At 41.7% G+C, this 25,327-nt stretch overlaps 1 protein-coding gene across 6 annotated transcripts in view; it reads left to right on the forward strand.

The window, feature by feature from the left end:
* LOC125708409 (collagen alpha-1(XXIV) chain-like) overlaps nt 1-25,327 on the forward strand; it is an 87,832-nt gene that overhangs the window by 61,207 nt on the left and 1,298 nt on the right. The window contains exons 29-59 of one of the 6 annotated variants that reach the window (XM_048975897.1): nt 147-200; nt 488-532; nt 2,249-2,293; nt 3,976-4,029; nt 5,468-5,521; nt 5,608-5,661; nt 6,278-6,331; nt 6,677-6,730; nt 6,853-6,960; nt 7,274-7,327; nt 7,652-7,759; nt 8,176-8,229; nt 8,780-8,833; nt 9,462-9,518; nt 10,037-10,090; nt 10,605-10,658; nt 10,851-10,904; nt 17,300-17,353; nt 17,704-17,811; nt 19,563-19,670; nt 19,820-19,927; nt 20,497-20,550; nt 20,647-20,709; nt 20,794-20,847; nt 21,263-21,298; nt 21,983-22,018; nt 22,195-22,221; nt 22,681-22,746; nt 23,342-23,531; nt 23,662-23,771; nt 25,060-25,275. In XM_048975897.1, the coding sequence (XP_048831854.1) occupies nt 147-200; nt 488-532; nt 2,249-2,293; nt 3,976-4,029; nt 5,468-5,521; nt 5,608-5,661; nt 6,278-6,331; nt 6,677-6,730; nt 6,853-6,960; nt 7,274-7,327; nt 7,652-7,759; nt 8,176-8,229; nt 8,780-8,833; nt 9,462-9,518; nt 10,037-10,090; nt 10,605-10,658; nt 10,851-10,904; nt 17,300-17,353; nt 17,704-17,811; nt 19,563-19,670; nt 19,820-19,927; nt 20,497-20,550; nt 20,647-20,709; nt 20,794-20,847; nt 21,263-21,298; nt 21,983-22,018; nt 22,195-22,221; nt 22,681-22,746; nt 23,342-23,531; nt 23,662-23,771; nt 25,060-25,275 (2,241 nt within the window). The other 5 variants (XM_048975899.1, XM_048975900.1, XM_048975902.1 and 2 more) reach the window with 5 other exon arrangements.

The following is a 25,327-nucleotide window of genomic DNA, read 5'->3' on the forward strand; positions in this document are numbered from 1 at the left end:
TTGACGATGTTTTTCTGCCATGAGAGTCCCATAACATTTTGATCGTACTCTTTCCCCTGTGTGTCTAGTAATAGGTCAATTAGCACCGTGAACCATCTGTTAAATGTAATTTAATGGCTGAATTAAATGCTTTGCTTTCGTCTAAGGGGCCACGAGGTCTAGACGGTCTTCCAGGAGAGCCCGGACCTGAAGGTGTCAAGGTAATCAGGGAAACGGAACCTGAAATGCTGCTGTTCAGTCTTTTGTTTCTTTTATTAGTTGAGGTGGATATGCTTCATTGCTATGCAATGTTGCAGAACATGACTATTGGGAATAATTTTCTGTTCCTTCTGTTCTGAAGGCAATTAAATACAGAACACGACACACTTGTACCACAGCACTATAAGATTGCAATCCAGAATGAAATCCTATTGAAATGTTCAGTCGAGTACTGACTCTTGCGTAGAGAATTGAAGGCTGATGTTTTTAGTGTACGTGCTTCTCATAGGGAGAACGTGGAGTAGCAGGAAGGAAGGGAAACCCTGGCTTCATCGTAAGTGCACTCTCCGGCTCCCTGTATTTATATACATCCATATATACAGAGAATTCTGTGACAAAATATCATGCTATAATGTTTTATTCATGACTATAGCAGCTGTTTAACATCATGAGGAGCACTACCACTGAATTTTGGATGTCCAGTGCGTAAACTCAGTCTCAGTATGTGAAATAGCTCTGAGATTTCTTTATGCTGCCATCAGAAGACATCTTTTGTCTGCATGGTTATGTTCGCATATTAGAATACATGCACAAAGCCTACATATTTTCATGTTTAGAGGAGATTAAATGGCCAGCCTCTGAAGACAAGCGGGTTCTGTATATGGCAGAACATTTCGGTGTTACCCTCTTGTGATGCAAATTCACAAGAATTGTGATTTATCTTGGGTGAAAAATGAGACACACCCTGTCGTGAACAGATCCTGTAAATCTGGCTTACAGTACAGTAACCACTCTTTGGTTTGATTACCACCCCCTCCTTAATTGTTACATTTTAGTTTCCATTAAAATGTAGCGATGATGAAAAAGGCCCTGGGTGGGTAATTACAGAACCCACATCATTTTGAATTAATTAAGTAGGTTTCATTAAAAACAGTAAGAGGCTGCATATGCCTGGCCGGAGACTTTGATGTTTTCGATGGGTGTTTCCAGTGGTTTTGAGCACCATTCCATCAAAGATAATCAGGGATGTGAAGCAATATATTTAACGGGAGTCTTGGATGACTGGATGTGGGCTGCCAGTCTACCCTCTTTCTTTGAAGATGTGTAAGGTTGAGTGGCCAACCTGAACTGTCCCCTTCTGGGTAATAGATTTGATTTCTTCTGATGTCTTTAATGAATGTAATAGTGGGGGTGGTGGGGTATATATTACTCTTCAGTAGAAACAGCTTGTATACCAATGGCTTGTCTTGTATTGCAATTAGTTACATTTCATATTACACTTGCACTTATACTTGGTCACTCTGATAATAATTAATATGTTAGAGTAGATAGAACTTATATTTAGAAATGTGTATTTATTGTAATTGTGAACTGTTTGTAAGTGCCTAGCCTGCTAAGAGGACATTCAAGTAAGAATTTACATTGCACTCTGTACACTGTATTTGTACACATAACAATAAACTTTGAACTAAAGATTAAAACTGCTCGCCTCATTTGAAACATCACTGCTCCCCCCTATTCCTCAGGTCATGACATTAGTACTATAAAAAAAGCTAGCTATATATCAATATAATACAATATAATAATATAATTATTCAGTATAATACTCTTGTATCTTGACAGGTATAGTATAAAAAGAACTTGAAATGATCCCATATGTGTCTGAGGATTAATTAAAACAAATTTCTCAGTAGGGTTTCTTTTTTTTATGAAAGAAGAACATTCTTGTTTTGAAGAACATTCTTTGAACATCTTATATGCTTTCGCAAGGAGCAAAAACTGTTCACATTCTTCACGTAATACCAAGTTACTTGGGTATGTTATGACTGAAAAAAAAAAAAAGTAAATCACTCCAGGATGTAAAACCCCACAGCCTTACTGTTTCAATAATACCTGATTGAGGAGAGTAACTTTTGATATATGTTACATTGTGGTACATCTGTACCCTTAGGCAGTACCCCAAAGTGCTCTAGTTCAACACTGTGATAGTTTATGTGGAGTGCCACTCCTGTCAGAACAGTAATGACAATAAAATGGTCGTCTTTTTCAGGGAAAGGCGGGGAGTCCTGGAGAAAGAGGCCTGTCGGGCATCTCTGTAAGTATAAACCTTCATTTTCTTCTTTGTAGCATGACTCTGTCTGGCACGCAATGGAACGCCCATTCAGAAGGCAATAAATCCATGTACATCGCACTCTCAGTGATCATACTTATGCAAGTATAAATGATCCAAAGCCTTGTTGCCGGAGAACCGTTTCATTGAAATTGCTGACAGACAATTTGTATTGTTTGTTAGGGAACCTCTCTGACACCTCATTAGCTGTTGACTAGATTAGAGCGTGTGTAATATTTTCAATGGCTCATACCAGGTAATAGGGTATCATTAATCATTTCTCTTAGTAAAATGTGGATTCGCTTCTAATGCATTCTGGAACGACCTATAATGCCGCTCGACTTTGTGCCGGCTTTTGGGGTTTTTCCATTTTTGCCTTAGGTAATTCGATTTTGGCGTGCAACCCAACAGTGCCGTTGAAGAGGGGCATTGTGCTCTTATTTCCGATTTCCATTACACACGCATACTTACTGGCAGTAGCCTGTCTTGCACGGTGTCTAATTCTGATATTTTCATGGGGAGGCATTTCGTTGAGGCAAGTTTGTTCGTGACTGGCAGATCACTGATTTCTTCCATACGATTTGGGCATCGACACCTGCTGTCGTATACGAGAGGGCTCAGGCGTGTTTGGGAGCTGTCTGTAAGGTCTTTCCTGGCTAGAAGCGCTTTTATAGTTATCAGCTTGGAAGAAGCTGTTGCTACATTCAAGATGCTTACCTCTCTGGAACGACACTTCTGAACTTTTACTGATGCCAGAGCAGGAGAAAGTTGCTAATCCTATGTTAACCAGCACAATGACATCAAGTAGGCGCAGTATTACAGATATCCTCTAAAAAAAAAAAGAGCCGTTATCCCGGCAATATTCACATTCACAGTGCCATCTAGTGAACTGTGCCTTTAATGACACAGATGGTTAACCAAAAATACTTCTCAATAAAAAATTTGATGCAACTGTGTTTAAGTTTCGGCACCACAGATGCACAGCAGGAATTCATTTTTAAGCATTGTGGACAACTCTTGTGATCACATATAATGCACTTTTAATTTGTTAGCTTAAAAAATGGCTTAATTTAAAAACTATTAAAAGTTAGTCAAACCTGATGGAACTGAAAATGGGTGTAACATAACATGTAATTAATAATTAGTAGTTTTAAAAATTGTGGCATATGCTTTCAGATTCTTTTATTAAGAAGTGCCAAAGGGCATTTTCCATTACACTTGACGGATCTGACCAGCTTATTATTTCGCGTCATTATTCCTTCCACCTTATAAATTATATAGGCATTAATTAGGAGATGGGACAATTTTGACGTAAATAACATTTCCATTACTAAACCATGTTTGTTTATATATGTACTACCTTGCATATCTGTTCATTGGGGATTTTATTCAACTAATTTCTTACTCCATGTAACATATAAAAATATCCAAATCAAGAATCCAAGAATTGAAATTCTAGAATGTTTATGATTATGAAAATGCAGCGTATGATCAGTCCAGTGTGTAAAATAAAATGGAGATAAAAAACGTTGAAACATGAAAACATATATTTTATGCAACTGTTTAGTTGTTTAGTAGTTAACGGAATTTGTATTCCAGATGTGAGATGACGCTGGTAACATTAGCTGCACTGATGTTTTTATTTTATTTTATTTTTTGTTTTGCAGGGCACCCCAGGGTTTCCTGGAAGTACAGGGGAGAGGGGACCTCCGGGGGAATCTGTACGTGCCATTCTCTACCTCATACTCTGATTTGTTGTTTGAAATGTAGTAACTATTAAACTATTTCTCAGTTATGTCACTCATTTGGGGGCAACAGTTTCTCTGTTGTGCTTGGTTGCACTTTCGTTGTTTGCGAAGGGTTTTCTCCCAAGGCATGCTGTTCAGTTGGGTTGGTGGCTAACAGTTGTTCTCAATGTGTTTATATGCTTGTGTGCATGTGCCTCTCCATGGACAGAGGGTTTTGATTGGAAATTCCTCATTCCCAACAAACATCATTTTGTGTTTCAAGTTCTCAAATTATCTTTGTGGTAATCCCCACTTTACATGCTGTACTTTCTTGGATAAGCTGTGGATTACCATGAATATACCTTGCTAACTTGAAACAAAAAGTATGTTGGTTGGGAAATGGGAATTTGCTTTTGTGATAGCTATTAGTAAATATTATTATTTTACATTTAGTGCAGATGTTCTGCCTATGGCTCTGTGTCTGCAGTTTGCATAATCTCCCTTTGTGTAGGTTTCCTTCTGCTGACCGAAAAATTGGTCCCCACAATGTCAAAATAACAAGTTTTTATCACATTATGGGTACAATATATATCTGCCCCGCACAAATGCACACATTGGGCACCAAATGTCCCCATAATGTGATAAAACCTGTCAAATTGTTTTGAAATTTTTGTTGGTCTGTACAAGGGGAAAATCAGTTTTATAAAATTATGCAAATAGAATCAAAAAACTAAAAATGGCAAAAGTCTTCTGTTTTGTTTGCTTTTTTATGGCTAACATCCCCGCCATGCTACCTGGGATAGGGATCATGTACTCCATAAGTAATCAGAGAAAACGGACGGCAGTTTTTATTAGAACTTTCTAGAAATATATTGCAAGCATGCTTGAAAGTTGTGCACCTGAAATTGAAATGTTTATGTATTTCTTTTAATCATTTCCTGCTATTTCGTGATTGCATGATTCAGTATTCATTAAGATTACGTTTATTTTTAGTTACTTAGCACTTAGTTACTTAGTGATGTACGATTAAATAGAGCATTACAAACATAGTACTCTCTAGGAGTCAGCTAGGCACAAGTGTAGCTAGGCTGAGTTCTTGTTTCCATTAACAAAAAGCAGTCCTGGGGTGGACCTGCACTGGGTACTGCATTAGCCTTGGGTTCAGACAGGGTCTCTCCAGCACAATGTACCGTAATGCAGGTGACGTTATGTAACCCTCATCCTGCCATTTGGGCATTGTGCTCACACCTGACAAACTGAACAGGACTCGGTTCTGAGGAAATCTTGCCTCACCAAGATGAGGTGATGCTTATATATGTTTAAGAAAGGTGAAAAGCTTTTTTACATAGTGAAAGCTGGGTAAGTTACTTTTTGATAAAAGGGGGGGGGTCTCTTTGTGAGGTTTCCTTTTCTGATTTAATTGATTTTCTAGGGACCCAGAGGACCAGCAGGGGACCGAGGACCGGAGGGCGAAATCGGCCTTGAGGTACCTGGTCTGTCACCCCGGAATCCCTCCTGACATTCCCTTCTTTCTCCGAAGCACTGAAAGCTGTCCCTCATCCTTTCCTACAGGGACCTATTGGGCCAGAGGGAGAGCCTGGTCCAGTGGGTGAACCCGGGCCCAAGGTTAGTCTTAGTTAGCCCAAAGCATGTTCTTATAGCAATTAACACATTGAAAGTAGGTCACAGTAGTTCATTGGTTAACCTTTTCATTATGAATGATTTTGATTATGCCGTGCGATGGACTGGCATCCAATGCATGGGGTTCCTTTGCCATGCGCCCTGTATTTTCTGGGAAAATTTCCAAGCTCAGTTTATAAGCATGTATGGAAGATGGATGGGATGATATTGGCTTCAAATTGGCTATTATCATTATTGAATATGTTCATGTAAATTATACACATATAATATAATAAAAGTCTGCATCAGACATCATGTTCAAATTTTGTAAATTCCATGTCGTGATTTATTTCAGATTTTAAATTCAAAATGCATTTCTTTGGTCTGTCTGCATCTCTTCTTTTTAAGTAATAGAATTTTATACTTGACATTGAGAAATTGTTTGTTCGTTTAAAATGGTTGCCTGGGGATGTGGCACCACTGAAAGCTCTGTTTGAGATTCTCATGAAAGTGAAAGAAATTTCAGAACGCTGAACCACAAACAAAAAACAGATGAAAGTCCTTTGTTCTTCTTTGTACTAAATGTCCTAATATTGTCTGCTCCCCATCTTTTGTTCCTCAGGGAGAAATTGGGCTTCCTGGAGATGAAGGGGAGCAGGGGCAGGAAGGAATCAGAGTGAGTGCTAAAGAAATGCTGCCGCATCTGTTTACAGACGCCAGTTTGTTCGCAATGAACAGGCTGAATGTAGTAGTCAGGTGGTTTAACCTCAGCTGGATAAATATTTTTCCTCATTTTTTTGAAGTACAAGATTTCCCATAAGACCATCTGCAGAGAATTTGTTTGCAAAAACCTAGCAGTCGTATTTTTTCCTTAGTTGTCTTTGTATTTCTTTCTGATTATCCATATTTGTAGCTTGCAGATTTAGGTGTATTTTGTACATATTCAAGGAAAGATTTTAAAATAATGAACCAAGTGAAAAGGATTTAAAGTCACATAGCATCAATCGGCTGTATTTTGTAGGGTCTGCCCGGTCTCATTGGTGAAGATGGAGTTCAAGGAAAGGACGGGCCCAAGGTGGATATGCTAACGTCAGAGGAATGAGTTTCCCATTCCTGTCTTTGGGTCACCTGGGATGGTGGCGAAATGGAGGGATGTTTTCAGCGTAAGAAAGCTCTGTTTCTGTTTGTGGACCGAAGGGGAGGCTGGGAGACCATGGGCGTGTTGGGGAGCTGGGGGACAAAGGTGAAGAGGGAATCGCGGGGCCTCCAGGCCTTCCCGGGGAAACGGGAAAGCGTGGTTTTCCGGTAAGCATCTTGGGGAGCGATAGTCGTCTGACAAAATGCCGTCGTTCCTTTTGGTCTGCTTGTACAGTCACCCCAGTCATTTTATAGTAGGCTTCATATCTTCCTCTCACATCCCTCCACCTCAGCCAGTTCCTTCTCCTGACTGTGTTTCTGTGTTTAAGAAAATTAAGAAGTTCTGTGATGTTCCTGCACTGATCTGGTGCTGTTATTATATGCATTTATCGCAGCTCAGTTCTGCTATAGCTACATTCTCATGCCTGTGCATGTATTAAGTGTTGCCTGATATATCTTACATAAGTATGTCATAAATTAGGGTCCTGAAGGCAAACAAGGACCTCCAGGCAATCGTGGCCGCCATGGGAAAAAGGTAAATATTGTTTTATAGTTTCTCTCATGCCTTTGTTAAACTGTCAATGTGCGTTATAGATACTCACCACCTCAGAGCTAGAGCATTCATAATGCATAATAAGCATGGCTATAATGTGTTATGCCTTTTTATAAATGCTTATAATATTTTATGAATTTTATAAATGGTGTTTATAATATTTTATGAATGCATTATAATGCATTATGAAGGTATCTATAATGCATTATACATGAGTGCTTTAAATAAAGTGTTACCAGAGTAATTTAAATGTGTAATATATGACTGGGGTGATATAAGTTCATTGAGTGTATGCTGCTCATCCAGGGTGAGAAAGGTCTGCCAGGACCGGCTGGTGAAACCGGGCCGCGTGGCGATACTGGAATGATGGGAGAAAAGGGGCCGAAAGGGGCCCGAGGCACCAGAGGCCCTCCGGTGAGTTTGCACATGCAGCAGCTATTCTGACATTTCTGCTCTTTTGTTTTTTTAACCAATTGTAACATTGTGGTTATTGGCTTTAATGCATCAACAAATGGCAGACCTCTCCTGGCCAAATGAAATTAGTTGGCTCCTAGTATTTTTATAACTGATTGGATTATTAGAAAATGCTTATTGCTCTTGATAGCCAGTGAAGAATTACAAAGGTATTGGAAAAAATGAAAGCAATATCCAATGTAAACGTTAACGTTAACTTTTAGATCCACAAAGGAGCTTTCTTTTCAGATTTTTCAAAAGGAAGGCATATGCAGATGGCAGATCTTGTTTTTCTGTATGAGCTCAAACCACGATATTTAGAATGTACTTCTGTCTCAAAACGTGTTGTTAAAGTCTGTTTCCTATGTTATCATCAGGGCCCACTGGGACCAATGGGTCCTGAGGGGCTGCCAGGAATTATGGGATATTCTGTAAGTTCATTCTCTTTATTCTTTTAAAACTGTGGAGTGCTTAGCAACTACTGTGCTCTTCTGTGATTGGTAGACAACACTCAGGTGACCACAAGTGTCTGCTGTGGATGTGCTTGACATTTTCTCTTTATGGTAAAATAGCAGTTCGTAAATTATATTCATTCAACATTTGTATCTTTCAAATTCTCACCACTTGGTTTTATTATATTCAAGATTAACTCAGCTTGTTGGGACATCCTTGAATTAGTGATGCACTAGAATTGGTGTATTACCTTTCCATAGGCTAGCAAACCTTGTTCCTTCCTTCAGTGCAAAATAGCATGGCTGTGTTAGTTCGAGTGATGCATACGAAACAAGAAAAAGCAAGTAGGCAGAATATGGAAAATGTCAACGCTAAAGTATGCACTTATTCACATGCAGCATGCTGGGTCAGTAGTGGATTCCTCTGCCATGTTCGTAAACAATGTCTGTCTGAGTTTCTCTTCTGCTCAACGAATAAGGAATGTGCCTGCAACTGTGATGTGTTGATAATCACGCCTCTTCTTCCCAGGGTCACCCGGGCAAGCCTGGACCTATCGGACCACCTGGCCCAAAAGGGGAAAAGGTAATCTGATTCATCAATGATTCACATACGTGCATTTGAGCCGGCAGTCTGACTATTAATGTTACAGACTTCCCAACATATACTGGCCATATGCTGTGTGCGTTTCATTTCAAATGTTACCGTATTTAGCAGACAGACGAGTAACGCAAATAGCACATACATACATGGGTGCTGTAAAGGAGTCGATTAGGCATAAGTGCAATTAGATAGAGCTTCCAGTGAATGTCCAGGTACAAGTGTAAGCAGGATTGGAGCAGAAGCTACACAACAACATCTAACAAAGCAAGAATCTAATAAGACTATTCATGGACCAGCAGTGCAATATATGAACACTCATGGAATGTAAAGCGGCATGAGGGTAGTAGAGAAATTCTTGGAAGAGATGGATATTGAGGCGTTTCTTGAAGGTGGAGAGGGAATGTGATAACCGGATGTGGTTCAGCAGCTCATTCCACCATCAGGGAACCACACAAGGAAACCATCTGTAGTTACTTCATTCTTGTGTTTTTCAGGAGAATGAAGTAATGTTTGGGTGTGATTCCGGCCGAGAGCAGTAGCAACTCTGCCGCATCTCATGTAACAGTCCTGAATGAAATGTGAAATGTAACAAACTTTGGTATGTTTTCAGGGCTACCCAGGAGAGGATAACAAATCTCCGGGACCACCGGGACCCATAGGTGAACCAGTAGGTTATGTTTTCTTTTGACTTCCCATCCACATCCCAGAGAGACTGTGTTTCAGTAACGCTGCATTCATAAACGGCATGTCTGTGTTAGTGATTTACATACTTCAATATGCTGGAGGCCTTTTCTTGAGCTGTTATTGCTGAGGTCGAGCAAGTTAGCTATAACGATAAGTGCAGTTCAAACCTTCTGGAGCCTTTATTTTAGTTTATAGGCATATATAATAAGCTGTTGACTAGTTTAAAAGGTTCTAACATAATGTTTAAATCATCGATAAAGGGTACTAATGCTAAGAGTTGTTTTGTCTGTCTTTGCTGTGAAGCACACTGTCACTTCCTCTCTCGCCCCAGGCATGCCTCGCTGTGGCTTTTTTCTCGTGACTACACGGTAGATTGAGCAAGATGAAATGAAATGCTTGCAGGAGAACACTGATTGGCAAGCGGGATTTTTCCACCAGTGTATTGCTTAGGCTGGCAGAGGCAGCTGTTTATATATCACACTGTCGTTGGTGTTTGGGCAGGGTCCTGCCGGCAAGCGAGGGGAGCGGGGGGAGCCGGGGGAAGATGGATATCAGGTAAGATTACCTATCTTTCACGCTCTGTTCCCCATCTGCCCGCGAATAGGGACCACACATGGACTCTGGCTTCTAAAACTCGAAATGCGTGGGAAGAGGAACATTGTCGGCTACTGCTACACTTGAGTAAAGGCCATGAATTTGTTTTTATTTTTGGCATATCAGTATTGCATGGTTTGCCAGTTTGAGTCATACATACCACCTGAGACACAGATCAGAACTCTAGCAGCAGAAGGTAAAATGTTCATGTTATGGAACTGAAGTACTGTAAATCAAGGACCATAAGCACATATTGTAATGCAAAATATTTCAGCTAATCAGAGACTGAATAGAAACAGAACATCTTCAAGGACAAGTTTTATATACAAGTACTGAGTCTGGGGAAAGTTGGAACAATACTGATTTTATTTAAATGTCATTGATATTGTTTGTTCAAATACACATCTGTTTGGATCATTAGTCACTATTCTATCTGTCATCACCCATTGAATTGTTTCACGCATGTTTATTTCAGGGTCACATTGGCATTACTGGACCTAGAGGTGCCATTGGACAGCAAGGGCCACCAGTAAGTTTCAGAGATTCCTGATACTTAAACTGATGTTTTGGTATATGACAATATTGCCTTTTACACATGTTTTCCCAGTTAACCACTTGGTCTGCATTGATATATTGCGAAACATGCTGCAAAGCTAGGAGTTTCTGGCCAAGATTCTGCAGCAGCCGTTCAGCTGTGTTGTGATTGTCACCTGTTGTGCAGGGTAAGCCTGGGGAACCTGGAGAGCAAGGACCCAATGGAGAGAAGGGCAAACAGGTGTGCAAACTTATACCCGTATATAATGTATACAGTGCCAGTCAGGGCAGACAGGTGTGCAAACTTATACCCGTATATAATGTATACAGTGCCAGTCAGGGCAAACAGGTGTGCAAACTTATACCCGTATATAATGTGTACAGTGCCAGTCAGGGCAAACAGGTGTGCAAACTTATACCCGTATATAATGTGTACAGTGCCAGTCAGGGCAAACAGGTGTGCAAACTTATACCCGTATATAATGTGTACAGTGCCAGTCAGGGCAAACAGGTGTGCAAACTAATACCCGTATATAATGTGTACAGTGCCAGTCAGGGCAGACAGGTGTGCAAACTTATACCCGTATATAATGTGTACAGTGCCAGTCAGGGCAAACAGGTGTGCAAACTTATACCCGTATATAATGTGTACAGTGCCAGTCAGGGCAAACAGGTGTGCAAACTTATACCCGTATATAATGTATACAGTGACAGCCATGGCAAACAGGTGTGCAAACTTATACCCGTATATAATGTGTACAGTGCCAGTCAGGGCAAACAGGTGTGCAAACTTATACCCATATATAATGTGTACAGTGCCAGTCACGACAGACAGGTGTGCAAACTTATACCCGTATATAATGTGTACAGTGCCAGTCAGGGCAAACAGGTGTGCAAACTTATACCCGTATATAATGTGTACAGTGCCAGTCAGGGCAAACAGGTGTGCAAACTTATAGCCGTATATAATGTTTACAGTGCCAGTCAGGGCAAACAGGTGTGCAAACTTATACCCATATATAATGTGTACAGTGCCAGTCACGACAGACAGGTGTGCAAACTTATACCCGTATATAATGTGTACAGTGCCAGTCAGGGCAAACAGGTGTGCAAACTTATACCCGTATATAATGTGTACAGTGCCAGTCAGGGCAAACAGGTGTGCAAACTTATACCCGTATATAATGTGTACAGTGCCAGTCAGGGCAAACAGGTGTGCAAACATATACCCATATATATGGGACTCAGAAGGTTGCTGGTTCAAATTCCATGGTTGGCAGAATGATCCCACCATTGGGCCCTTGAACAAGGCCCTTAACCCCATTTGCTCCACGGTCTGGTGTCTCCTCTACACCAGTTTCATGAGGTGGTCTCCTGGGATGCTTTTCCAGCTGTCCTGAAGGAGGTCCCATATATATGCTGAGCACTCATTGGCCGCTTTTCCTTCACTCTCTGGTCAAACTCCTCCAAAACCATGTCTACTGGGTTTAGGTCAGGTAGCCAGGTCATACGATGTGACATTATCACTGTCCTCTGCAGGCGACTTGATGTGTCCAAACCTATCAGAATCAGCTTTATTCGCCAAGTGTGCTGGGGCACAACAAGGAATTTGCTTCCGGCTGCTTGAGACTCCCTAGGACACAGACAATAAATGACACTATACAAACAATAAATTGCACTATACAAGAAATAAAATTTGAAATATACACACATGGGTAACCCACTGTATAGGTGTGAGGTTGAGTGCAAACAGAGTTTAAGGGTGGAAAATTGACAGAAGGCAGGTGACACAGCTTAGCTGTTTAAGAGGGTAATGGCCTGAGGGAAGAAGCTGCTCCTATGTCAGGTGGTTTTTGTGTACAGAGTTCTGTAGCGCCTGCCAGAGGGGAAGAGCTGGAAAAGATTGTGTTCAGGGCGAGTACAGTGGTTGGACGGAATGGATGGAAGGTAGGGGGACACCGATGATTTATTCCGCTGCCCCCACTGTTCGCTGCAGTCTTCTTTGGTCCTGCTTAGTGGTTGCTCCAAACCACAATGCGATTGATGAGCAAAGGACAGACTCAATAACTGCAGTGTAGAACTGGCTCAGCAGCTCCCGTGGCAGACCGTACCCGTGGCTGCAGGAAGTACATCCTTTGCTGGGCCTTTTTGAGTGTGGAGTTGATGTTGGGAAATGGTTGTTCCCAGAAACTTAAAGGTCTGCATCATTGCCACAGGGTTGTTGGATATAGTGAAAGGAGGAAGTGCCTGACAGTGCCTCCTAAAGTCCACTGTCATCTCCACAGTCTTGAGCGTGTTAAGCTCCAGGTTGTTCTGACTGCACCAGAACACCAGCCGGTCAACCTCCCGCCGATTTGCAGATTCGTCACCATCTTGGATAAGTCCGATGACTGTAGTGTCATCTGCAAACTTCACGAATTTGACCGCTGGGTCATTGGAGGTGCAGTCATTTGTGTAGAAGGAGAAGAGCAGTTGAAGAGAACACAACCCTGGAGAGCACCAGTGCTGACTGTCTGTGTACCAGAAGACACGTCCCCCAGCCTCACATGCTGCTTCCTGTCTGTTAGAAAGCTGGTGATCCACTTCCAGAGTTTGGAGGAAAGGATTTCGGGAATGATTGTGTTAAAAGCTGAGCTGAAGTCCACAAACAGGATCCATGCATAAGCCCCGGGTAGTCCAGGTATTTCAGGATCAAGTGCAGACCCATGTTGATTGAGTTGTCTACTGACCTGTTTGTCCGGTAGGCAAACTGTAGGGAATCAAGCAGGTGGTCAGTGGTGTTCTTCAGATGGGCTAGCACCGGTTGTTCAAACAACTTCATGATTACAGACGTCAGAGCGACAGGCCTATAGTCATTCAGTCCTGTGATGGAGGGTTTCTTGGGGACTGGGATGATGGTGGAGCTTTTGAACCAGGAGGGGACTTCACACAGCTCCAGGGATCTGTTGAAGATCTGGATATCTGTTGGTCAGCACAGACTTTGAGACAGGAGGGGGAGACACCGTCTGGGCCAGATACTTTCCTGGTTTTCTGTTTCTGGAAGAGCTGGATTACATCCTTTTTGCATATCCTGTGTAGCCTGTGTATCCGAGGGGGGAGGGGGGACTGCCAGAGGTGTGATGGAGGCTCTTGTTGTTGGCCTGGAGTGGGGTGTGAATTTGTTTCTCTCAAACCTACAATAGAAATCATTCAGGTGATCAGCCAGGTCTTTGTTTGTCTCAGCAGGGAGGGATGGTCTCCTGTGGTTAGTAATCTCATGCAGGCCTCCCCATACTGCTGCAGGGTCATTGGCTGAAAACCTGTTCTTCAGCTTTTCTGCATAGCTTCTTTTAGCCACTTTGACCTCCTTAGCCTGTAGGTTTCTGGTCTGCTTGTACAGGGCTCTGTCCCCACTTCTGTAGGCATCCTCCTTGGTCTGACGAAGTAAACGTAGACTTGCCGTGAACCATGGCTTGTTATTGTTAAATGTGCAGGAGGTCTTGGATGGGACACGTGTCTTCACAGAAACTGATATATGATGTCACAGTGTCAGACCATTCATTCAGGTTGTTGGTTGCAGCTCTAAAAATGCTCCAGTCAGTACAGTCAAAGCAGTCCTGTAGTTCCTGCTTCGCCTCATTAGTCCATTTCTTTACTGTCTTGACCACAGGCTTAGCCGATTTCAGTTTCTGCCTGTATGTAGGGATGAGATGGACCAGACAGTGATCAGAGTGCCCCAGAGCTGCCCGGGGAACAGAGCGATTTGCATCTTTAAGGACTGTGTAGCAGTGGCCCAATGTTTTATTGTCCCTGGTGATATAGTTAATATGCATTTTGGTAGTTCGTGGTTTAATTTAGCTCTGTTGAGGTCCCCAAGGATTATGAAGAGGGAGTCTGAGTGCTTCTGTTCCAGGCTGGATATCTGCTCAGCCAGGATTTGCAGTGTATCCTTCACACTGGCCTGAGGTGGAATGTACACACCAACCAGGATGAAGGAGGAGAACTCCCGTTGATGAACAGTGTCTCCTAGTCTTTGTTGCAGTGTTTGGTTAGTACAGTGAAATCTGTACACCAACCTTCGTTTATGTAGAAACAGATGCTGCCGCCCCTCGTCTTTCCTAATAGCTCCGATACACGATCCGCTCGGAGCAGATGAAAGCCCGGCAGACGCAATCCGTTGTTGAGGATCGTTTCACTGAGCCAGGTTTCAGTGAAAGGAACGTCAGCAGAGCGCGCAAAGTCCTTATTAGTTCTGTTTTGGAGAAGCAGCTCGTCCATCTTGTTGGGCAGAGAGCGGAGATTTGCCAGGCGAATTGGCGGGAGTGCGGTTCGGAATGCCCGCTGTCGCAGCTTCACTAGTGCGCCGCCGCGCTTTCAAAGTCAGAGTGAAAGTAAACTTTATTGTCATCTCTGCTATATACTGTACAGATACATAGAGAGAGAAGATGACGTGGCTCCAGTTTTTTTTCAGTGCAGACGACTTAAAGACACGTAAGAAATAGGCACGTGGTAAACAAAGTAAATAAATATAAGGTATACACTATACTTGGAGATAGAGGTAGATTGGGAGACAGTTAGGGTGCAGTATCATCCACAAAGGTGGAAATTAACTTTTACACTGGATGTGCAAGAGGTTACAATAGTTATATAGGACAATGTGCGATAAGTGGCAAAGAGGTTACAATAGTTATTACAACAGTTAGCATCTCCTCCATGTCCCACAGGCTGCGGCTGCTCCTCTGACTAAGATCTCCAGAAAAGCTTCCGGGTTTGTCAAAAATGATGGGAAACTGTCTGGAGTGCTGCCTAAAATTCAGCAGTTCTTCTTTAGAAAAAGTAACATCCATCCATCCATTTTCCAAACCGCTCATCCTATTGGGTCGCGGGGGGTCCGGAGCCTATCCCGGAATCAATGGGCACGAGGCAGGGAACAACCCAGGATGGGGGGCCAGCCCATCGCAGGGCACACTCACACACCATTCACTCACACATGCACACCTACGGGCAATTCAGCAACTCCAATTAGCCTCAGCATGTTTTTGGACTGTGGGGGGAAACCGGAGTACCCGGAGGAAACCCCACGACGACACGGGGAGAACATGCAAACTCCGCACACATGTGACCCAGGCGGAGACTCGAACCCGGGTCCCAGAGGTGTGAGGCGACAGTGCTAACCACTGCACCACCATGCCGCCCCAAAAATTAACATTAAAAGTACAAAAGAGCTCAATACCGAGGCGACCATCCGCGGCGCCATTACATATGACCGGTAATGTGTGTGTGTGTGTGTGTGTGTGTGTGTGTGTGTGTGTGTGTGTGTGTGTGTGTGTGTGTGTGTGTGTGTGTGTGTGTGTGTGTGCACATGTCTATGTGCATGCGTGTGTGCGTGTCTGTGTGTATGTGTATCAGTCTTGGCACCAAATCTTGCTAAATTCCTCAACAGACATCTGTCTTTTTCTAGCAGATAATACCAGATATTTCTTATTGAATTCAGTTACCTGCTTGTCTGTATTATATGTGTTGCCAAGTGTTTTAAGATAGTAGAAGCCTTCGTTAAAACGGAACATATTGAATTCGTATATTAATCTGTCAAACTATGCGCGTCTGTTTATTCAGCTGAACTACACTAAAGGTCTGCATATTAGGCACGGCTTTTAATGCTTTTTGATATATGTGTTTTGAGGCCCTGTGTATAAATGTTGCAAAAATAGTATTGAAATTACCCAATAATCAGTTAGTTAGAGTAAATTTGTTTCTCCTGTATATAAAAAAGAACGCAGCCGTCTTGGCCACCCACACTGAATAACTGCATGATTTTATGGGGATATTTATTTTTACTATTTGCCCAATGAACACTCGAGCATAACTGATCCTTATTAAACTTTTAGTAAACATGGTTGAATCGATTAATCCCACCTCGGAAAAGATTGTTACCAACATTAATTGTACTGAGTGCATTTCTACTTTTAATTGATGAGTAAATACTACATTGCCATTGAATTTTTGATATTTAAACAATTGAACCATACATCTTTTGGGTAAATATTATATCGCAATTAATGTGATGTGTGTACTTGTGCAGTACCGATAACATTTTACTAGGTACATTTTGTCTTCAAAAAGAAGAGCAGCATGTCCTATTCTGATGGCCAGGTTCATTGCATTTACCTGCTTTTTTTCTGAACATTCTCTGCAAAACATCATGACAATTAAGAAGGTATTAAACTGCAGAAATTCGCAGTAAACCTCGGCACCAACTAGCCGCCATACAATACAAATACCGCAGGAATTCAGTGTACTGAAAGCGCATATGGCAGGAAAAACTGAAGAGTAGAAGCTCAGATCAGAATGCCAAACCAAGCTACAGAGCTTAGCCTGCGGTTACAGTATCTGAGAGCTTAGATGGATGTATGGGGTCAATTTTGGCCAAATCAACCTGTCATGCTACAGAAATGTCCTTCCCCTGAGCACTGGAAAAGAAAAGAAAAGAAAAGAAAAGAAAGGAGTGCATGGCCAATAAAAACGCGTGTTAGGTTAGCATTAAGGCCATAATCACAGGACATTGTACAACCTGGTACCAGTACTGTGACTCTTTATTGTTCAGTTTTGCTAGTCCATTTGTAACTTGTGTATTATGTTCATGCCTGTGTTTTTCAGGGACTGACTGGGAAGAGAGGAGTGAAGGGTCCAGCAGGTAAACTTGGAGATGAAGTGAGTATCACTAAGGCCTCCTTGAGTTATTTGTTTGTACTGTTAAGTTCTGGAATGGCAATAAGGGTGATGTCAGTAGCGAACCAATGGCCTTTTAGTTTAAGCGGTCATGTGATGCATAATGGGAAGAGCAGTTACAGTAATGCCTGGCTGCTTTGCTGCATAATGTATGCTATCTGTAAATGCTCTTGCTTTTATATTGTACTTCATTTCAAAATGTAGTTTATCAATGACAACGTGGAATTTCTTCATTTTTCCAGATGTTTTGCATGGAATAGAATTCCAAGGGAAAAAATAATGTTAGTCAAATGACAATAGCAGCGCAACTGTATGGCTATGTTGATTTCTAGGGGCCCCTGGGTTTACCTGGATCGAGAGGGATGGAGGGCTATCCCGGGATGGATGGCCCTCCTGGACTTCCTGGTCATCCTGGAATACCTGGAAAACCCGGACGTAAGGTACATATCAATCTGGGGAATCAGTCCTGTCCTGTGCTTTTAGTCGAGCAAATCACCAGCCACCTAAGTGACTAATTAAAAATGTGTTAAACGACTGGTCTCAAGCACTATGCCAAACAGCTGTGGTCATAGCAGTATTTCATTGTGAAATAAATAAATGAAAATGATTTAGAATCTAGGCCTTTGTAAACTAATGTGTGTGATTGTTTATGGATGGTGCAATGATGCAGAGTACTTCATATGTCATTTGGTTGTGACAGGAATAAGGCTTCGTCCTATGGGCATACTATTACGCTGCTGATTACCCAGGCGTAATGGGATACCTGCAGGTTAACCATACTCTGTTTACCGCGCTGTTACTGCAGATAGAAAGACCTCTCTGAATAAATTGCCCAGCAGGGGAGATGAAGGATGAGCTGGGCCAGGGCCTGTTCTTCCAGACAGAATATAATTCTTCTGGCTGAATTTCCACCGGAGAGTCACTTATGAATGTGCTTAGTTCAAAACAGGCTTTAAATGGGGCATTTATAAGAAGTATAAAAAGTGAAGTTCTATAGCAAAGGTATATTAACGTATTTAGGTATATTTACACTTATGTTTGGTTGTGCTATATCGTTTTCGTTTTTATTGTGCTGTAGATTTGGTTTAAGCTGTTATCTTATTGTTGAATTTCGTGCTCCGTTGCCATGTTTGTTTAGCATTGTTAGTTTCAAATTCTTACGGCTGCACTTGCATTCCAAGCCAAATTCCTCATACACTCAAATTATAAAACTGTTTCTGATTCTGATTCATAGAAGAGCCTGCTTAGGTAGTATGTACAGTGACTACTCTTTCCCTGTCTACATTAGCCTTGCCATTGTTTTCACTCTTGTCAGTTCAGTAGCCTTTAAATCATTCTCCAAAACAGATTTCCCCCAGGCTGCCCCTAATTTCCTCTGTTCGATCACAATGTCTGTTTACACCGTTAGCGACAGGAAGGTGTGGTCTTCTCATTAGCTACTGCCAAATCCCTGCGCTATAGTTGCTTCTGCAAACTAATTTTGGTTCTTTCTTATGCTTTTCTGGAATTTCACTGGTGTCTTCAGCTCTACTTCCTGCAGCTTTGTTTGTTAGAACCCAGCAAAAAAGATCCTTAGATCTATGTAGCCTGTTTTTTGCAGTTAAATTGTCTGAATTTTAATGACTGAAAAAGTCTCCCACCAGCTTTCAAATCAGCTGAAAACAAACCTGAAATGTAAAGAGGCATCACCAAGTTCCATACTAGTTAACCATGCTTTATAGTGAAGAATAAATAAAATGCTGCAATAAAATGCTTACCATTGTAGAAGCTTATCATTAACCTCATGAATATTCCTATCATGTCTGATATGGAAAGCTGAGATTCAGTTGTAAAGTTTAGTTTTTTTCTTAGTTTAGCCATATTTATTACATAAATGCATATATTAAACATATTTTTGATTTCCTTTTAGTTATATTTTTTTCACCACTCAAACAATGATACTAACTTTTCATGCATTGTTAAACACGATCTGTGCCATATAACTGGAATTACAATATTTGGCATTTTTTGTGATATAATAGCATTAAGATGAATGGCAGGAATTTTAAGCGAATGTCTGTCTGTCCCATCTTGCCAAAAAATGAAATGTGTTGCTTATCTGTTGCTTCTCTAAACAGGATCTGGGTTTATCGGACTCTACAGGCTTAGTAACCAGCCTGCACTTCTCCTCCTGCATTCTGGTCCTTTATAGGGTCATCATGGTGCTGCAGGCATGGAAGGGAAAGCAGGGCTTCCGGGTCCTCGAGGTGAACTCGGACTTCCTGGCATGCCTGGAGAGAAGGGTCCCCCAGGGCAGAAGGTACACGTGACCACTAGGCGTATTGCTGCTAATATTTACTCAACTCATGATCATGAGCATAACCCAGGAATTTGCAGGAAAGAGAAGCTCACTTATTCCTCTGCATATTGTGTGTCAGGGTACTTGATGTCTGCTGTGCATTTTGCCAGGGGGAACCTGGGCTGGTAGGGGAGACGGGACCCCCAGGGGGTAAAGGACTGGAGGGCATGCAGCCAGACCAGGGCAAGAAAGGAGAAGCTGGCATGAAAGGACAGCCGGTAGGTACTGCTGGGAAACATCCTCTCCACAAATACAGCTGACTGTCTAACCTTACTGTCCTCCTGTTTTATCGATATAAGTACACAAATTCACGTTATCAACTGAAAATGTGTCCCCGCGCTTTGGCATCCTGTACCCTGTTGTCTCATTTCTGTGAAAGATCTAACAGGAGATGAAGAGCTGGTGGGGCAGCTGGCCTGGTCACATCTGTGTGTCTTTTCAGTTTCCCACAGAGAATTAGTTTCAACTTATCTGGGTCGAGTGGAAGGAATTCTGTTTGGCAAGGACACCGTGTCATAATGTTATTTGTGTTGTGATTAAGTGTTTTATACTTTCGATAAAAAACAAACTCCCAAATTTAGCCTAGGCTTTAAGTTCCTTAGAAAGATGGAAAAAGGTCATTTTGATGACTATAACTATACCAACTTAATCAGGAAGGGGTTTTTTATAATGCTCTCTACTCCTTCGTAAAATTGGTTGCTGAAGCTATTCAAGAAATTGTATTAAATAGTAAAAGTGTTGCCCTGATCATTTAGTGTTGTCTTAATTTCATTTAATTCTTCTCCAGGGGGGACCAGGGGACCAAGGAATGCGAGGGTTTCAAGGATTTCCTGGCCCAAAGGTTTGTACAAGTTTATTCAGGTGGCATGTTTTGGAGAGCTGATAGTAAATGCTTTTGTGTGGAAGAAAGGTTAAGATTTCTCTTTTTTTAATGCAGGGTCCCAATGGAGATCTGGGTTTCAAAGGCATTCCAGGACCCAAAGGTCCTGCTGGAATTGTGGTAAACCCATTGAAATAAAGGCTCTTCATGTTGGTTTTTCCGGATGTCTCTGCACGTTCTGTGTAAATTCCCATTTCTCTGCAGGGAATCACTGGACCAGCTGGCCCAATTGGCATGATTGGACCTGTGGGAAAGCCTGTATGTTTTCCTCTTCTCTAATTATAAACATAAAAACCACATGCTATATTAAAAATGCAGACCTTTCGTCACCTACTGCATGTTGCTACACTCAATGCACAGATTTTCAAAAGCATTTTTAATGATATTCATTCTTTCTTGAAAGAATGCATCTTGTTACGCCGAATATTTTCATTTGATCATCTTGCAGTATTTACATTCTCATTTAAGCACAAGATGGCAATAGGAAATAATGTATGCATAAATTCAGTAATAAAATGTTTTAATGCTACTGTATCGCCTTAAGTGTATTTATCCATGCAGAAAAGGGGATGAGGCCAAGTCTGCTTTCAATGTGCTGCTGGTACTGAAGGAACTATGCATAGTAGAAACAGTTGAGGAACTCTACAGATAAATGATCTGTGTTCATTTACAGGGGCACAGAGGACCCAAAGGAAACCCTGGGGATATGGTATGAATCTGTGCATTTTTACACCTATTAGCGATTTTAGTCTGTGCAGTATAACATATTGGGTGTTTCTCAATACCAAGAATGCAAAGATTGTACTTGTTTTCTGCGAGAGCCGTCATTCTAACTTGCCTCCCAAGAACACACCTGGGATGCAATGAATCATGGGATTGTTTTCTTTACCAAGGATGCAACCTTGATATGCATCCTTGATATTTGGGGCTGGGCAGGAACAGCATCCAAGGATTTTACCATCTTCCATACTTGCGTTCTTGACTCTTGGAACTCTATTTCAACAATGGGAGATGAAGTCAAACAAGTATGCAAGAACACAAGAACGATCAAGTACACATATTAATAAACACCCGTCATGTGATTTCTATCACAAGTAACTTTCAATAGATGCTAAAAGCAATTGTTATGGTGGATAAGTGTTTTACTCATATAGGCGACTCTGATGTTTGAAATGTCTTTATAGTCTACAGTTGTGCAGTTGCATGTTTCATGAACCAGTGTGTGTTCATCACACTCCTCTGTATCCGATGCTTCAAATATCCCGATCAATCCAGATTAAACTGTGGCTTTAGATTTCATCGTTATCCATAGAGCAATAGATCTACCATCCTTCATTTGGTGGATTCATTGTAACAGACCACTGTCAGTATAATTTGTTTGTATGTCCTTCAGGGGCCCCAGGGGCCACAGGGTAGCCCAGGCCCACAGGTGAGTGTTCATCCAATCCCATCTCAGCTTTTTTAGGTAGCTTGTTCTCCAGCAGTTGTTTCTAAAGCAAAGTAACCGTACTGTAATAGATTTCCTTGCTGCGCAACACTGTGTTATAGGCAAAGAATGGCTCTGATTCTTGTTACCTGCCTTAGTGCTTCACCTTATTTTTTCAGGGTCCTCCTGGCGCTCCAGGTCGGACGGTAAGAACTGACAATGAAATGTTTATTATGAGCTGAGCGAAGTTGATGCCCAGTTGTGGCATTTTTGTGTGAGATTTCCCAGAGGCCACTGGACTGATGTTTACTAAATGCTCCAAGTTCATCATGAGGGCAAGATGCGACTGATTCTAGGAATAACGCTTTGGGGGTGGCAAGTGTGAGCACGCTGGTCTTATCTGACGTTCTGGCTGAGTTGGAAAGTGGAAAGCTTTGCGGAATGTTTTGCCTATTAGGGGTTAGTGTCCCATTAAGCCCAGAATCAGATTTCATATTTCTGTGAAGGAAAAGGGGAAATTTTTTTTTAGCCTAGAGGCAATTCATATTAGTTTGTTGTTGCTGCACAGTCATCCAAACTGTGAACTAGGACACAGCAAAAGTAACTATGTTCTGAGATTATCGCTGATAATTCATTTACACTTGGTGTTGTGTACCTCCTTCCAGACACACCTAAGTCTTAATGCAGCTGTACAAGCCTTGATTGAAACCACTTCTGCTCTGCGTATCGAGGTAAATAGTTCCGTTCTCAGGCCAAATTATTCTAACTGTAACTATGATAGCAAAATTCTAGGAATGTTCTGTTAATTCCCATATATTCCCATGGAAAGTTTCCAGAATTCCCGTTTAACTTCCCATTGAATGGAAAGTTTCCCGAGATTTACTGGCCCTTTGCAACCGTAATTGTATCATTCGCTTGAATTTTACGGTATTGAATTGTGGATTTCTGCAAGGAAAATTGCAGGAAAAAAACTGTCATTACCAAAATGCATTAATAAATGTGTTTTTTTTTTCTTTCTTTACTGTGGAATGGATGCCAATTTCACAATTATTTGGGTACATATACAACATCGACACTAACTCCTGCTTTTGGCTGTTCATGACCATTATTTCCTGAAATAAAAACGTAACCATATAAACTTGCCTCCTGTTTCTTCATGGATTCTCTGCTTTACTGCCCTGGCTTACGTGTTCTTTTGATGCATTTCATGCTTTAATAACCGGCATGCCTGGTTTTGCATTGGTGGCATGGGGCAACATCTTCTGTGCACATGGTCACTTTTTTACCCCTTTCTATGCATGCTCCTGTCCTTTGTGGGCTGCACAGACCTTTAATGCATTGAGCCAGAGCTACCAGAACACAGAGGTTTCTGTATCCGACCTCACTGCTGAGATCCTTAAGACGCTGCAGTACCTGAGTGGTGTGATCGAGAGCATTAAGAGACCCCTGGGTACCCATTCCAACCCCGCGAGGCTCTGCAAGGACCTGCTAGACTGCCACCAGCGGCTGTCGGATGGTGAGGACGCCGATTTCCTCCTCACTTTTCTCCTTTTGCGTTGATGTTCCTTGACATTGTCACTTCATTGAAACACAGAATGACCTGAAAGGAGCCTGAGTTTGTCATGTGCGTATTTGTATATTTTTAGGGTGGTTCTGGATAGATCCCAACCTTGGATGTCCATCAGATGCCATTAAGGTCTTCTGCAATTTTACTGCAGGTGGCCAAACATGCATCCACCCACTTGCTGTGCATAAGGTATGGTGACCCCACCACAAAACGTGGGAATGCATTCAGACAGGAATTCTCAGCCTACAGCTTCACATGCAGTGAATGTAACTCTCTCGGGGAGGGTTTGGAATATTGCTTTTATTGTGCCAAGCAATAAAATTTGCAAAATGTCTTAGCTAAACTTTATGCACCCTAATATTAAAATACTATTAAGAAAAATTTAAATATCACTTATCATAGTTTTTGGAACTGTCCAATGTATTACTAAAGTAAACACTATCTATCAATACATTTTAAGGTAGATATGTGTTCTATAATGAAGCAATATTGTTCTTTATCCTATTATTATTTGTTTTATAGGTTACTAATGTATTTCAGGCACTTCAGTTGTTGTGTGCGTTATTTTAAGTAAAAAATAAATCAGTTTTTTTCCTTTGAGATATTTTGACAGGGCAGCATGGTGGTACAGTGCTTAGCATTGTTGCCTCCCACCTCTGGGACCCGAGTATGAGTCTCCAGTTACATATGTGTGGAGTTTGCATGTTCTCCCCATGTCATCGTGGGGTTTCCTCCGGGTACTCCGGTTTCCCCCCGCAGTCCAAAAACATGCTGAGGCTAATTGCCCATAGAAGTGCATGTGTGAGCGAATGGTGTGTGAATGTGCCCTGCGATGGGCTGGCCCCCATCCTGGGTTGTTCCCTGCCTCGTGCCCATAGCTTCCGGGATAGGCTCCGGAACCCCCGCAACCCAGAAGGATGAGCGGTTTGAAAAATGGATAGATGAATATTTTGACAATATATAAGATATTTAATTGGTGATGATTGGTTGGGTTTCATTGATATTTACTGAGATTATGATCAAATTAGTATGTATTAATATTATGTACAAATGGATTAGAGTGTTTTGTTCCACATTTTATGTTCTTATGCTACTGCAGCTTTTAAACCTTCTAATCTTTTTACAATGGTCTTGGTGCTGTGAGGTCTCAAGCATTTTTACCCAATATGTGTGCACTTTTGTTCATGTAGCCACATGTTATATAAAATATTTCAGGTCAGGCTCCTTATTACATAAAGAGGGTATTCAAGATGGAAACTTTTCTAAGTGCAGATTAATCACCAAGTACCCTCCCTCCCCACAAAAAAATACTAATTCCAAAAGTTCTTGCACTAAAACAGTCTGAATTCTTCACTCACAAGTGTTGCCTGACAGAAACAAAAGATGGTCCCTGTGGGTCACCTGGAAATATCTGCAGATGTTTGTGCGAAAAATGCTTCTCTAACTCCTTATCCTCCTATTGCCCCCTCAACCACAGATGGAGTTTGGCATTAAAACAGTCCAGATGAAATTTCTTCACTTGTTGAGCACGGAGGCTACGCAGACCATTGCTGTCCGCTGTCTTACCACAGTAGCGTCGAAAACCACAAATTCAAACTGGCTGAAGAAGTCTGTGCGCTTTGTGGGGTGGAACGGACAAATGCTTGAGGATTACACATTACTTGAACCACATGTGCTTCTAGATGGGTGCAAGGTAGTAATCATGTCTGCTTGGACCTTATTTGGAATTTTTTAAGAGCCACTGA

The sequence above is a fragment of the Brienomyrus brachyistius genome, chromosome 15, assembly GCF_023856365.1.
Source record: "Brienomyrus brachyistius isolate T26 chromosome 15, BBRACH_0.4, whole genome shotgun sequence".
NCBI lineage: Eukaryota > Metazoa > Chordata > Actinopteri > Osteoglossiformes > Mormyridae > Brienomyrus > Brienomyrus brachyistius.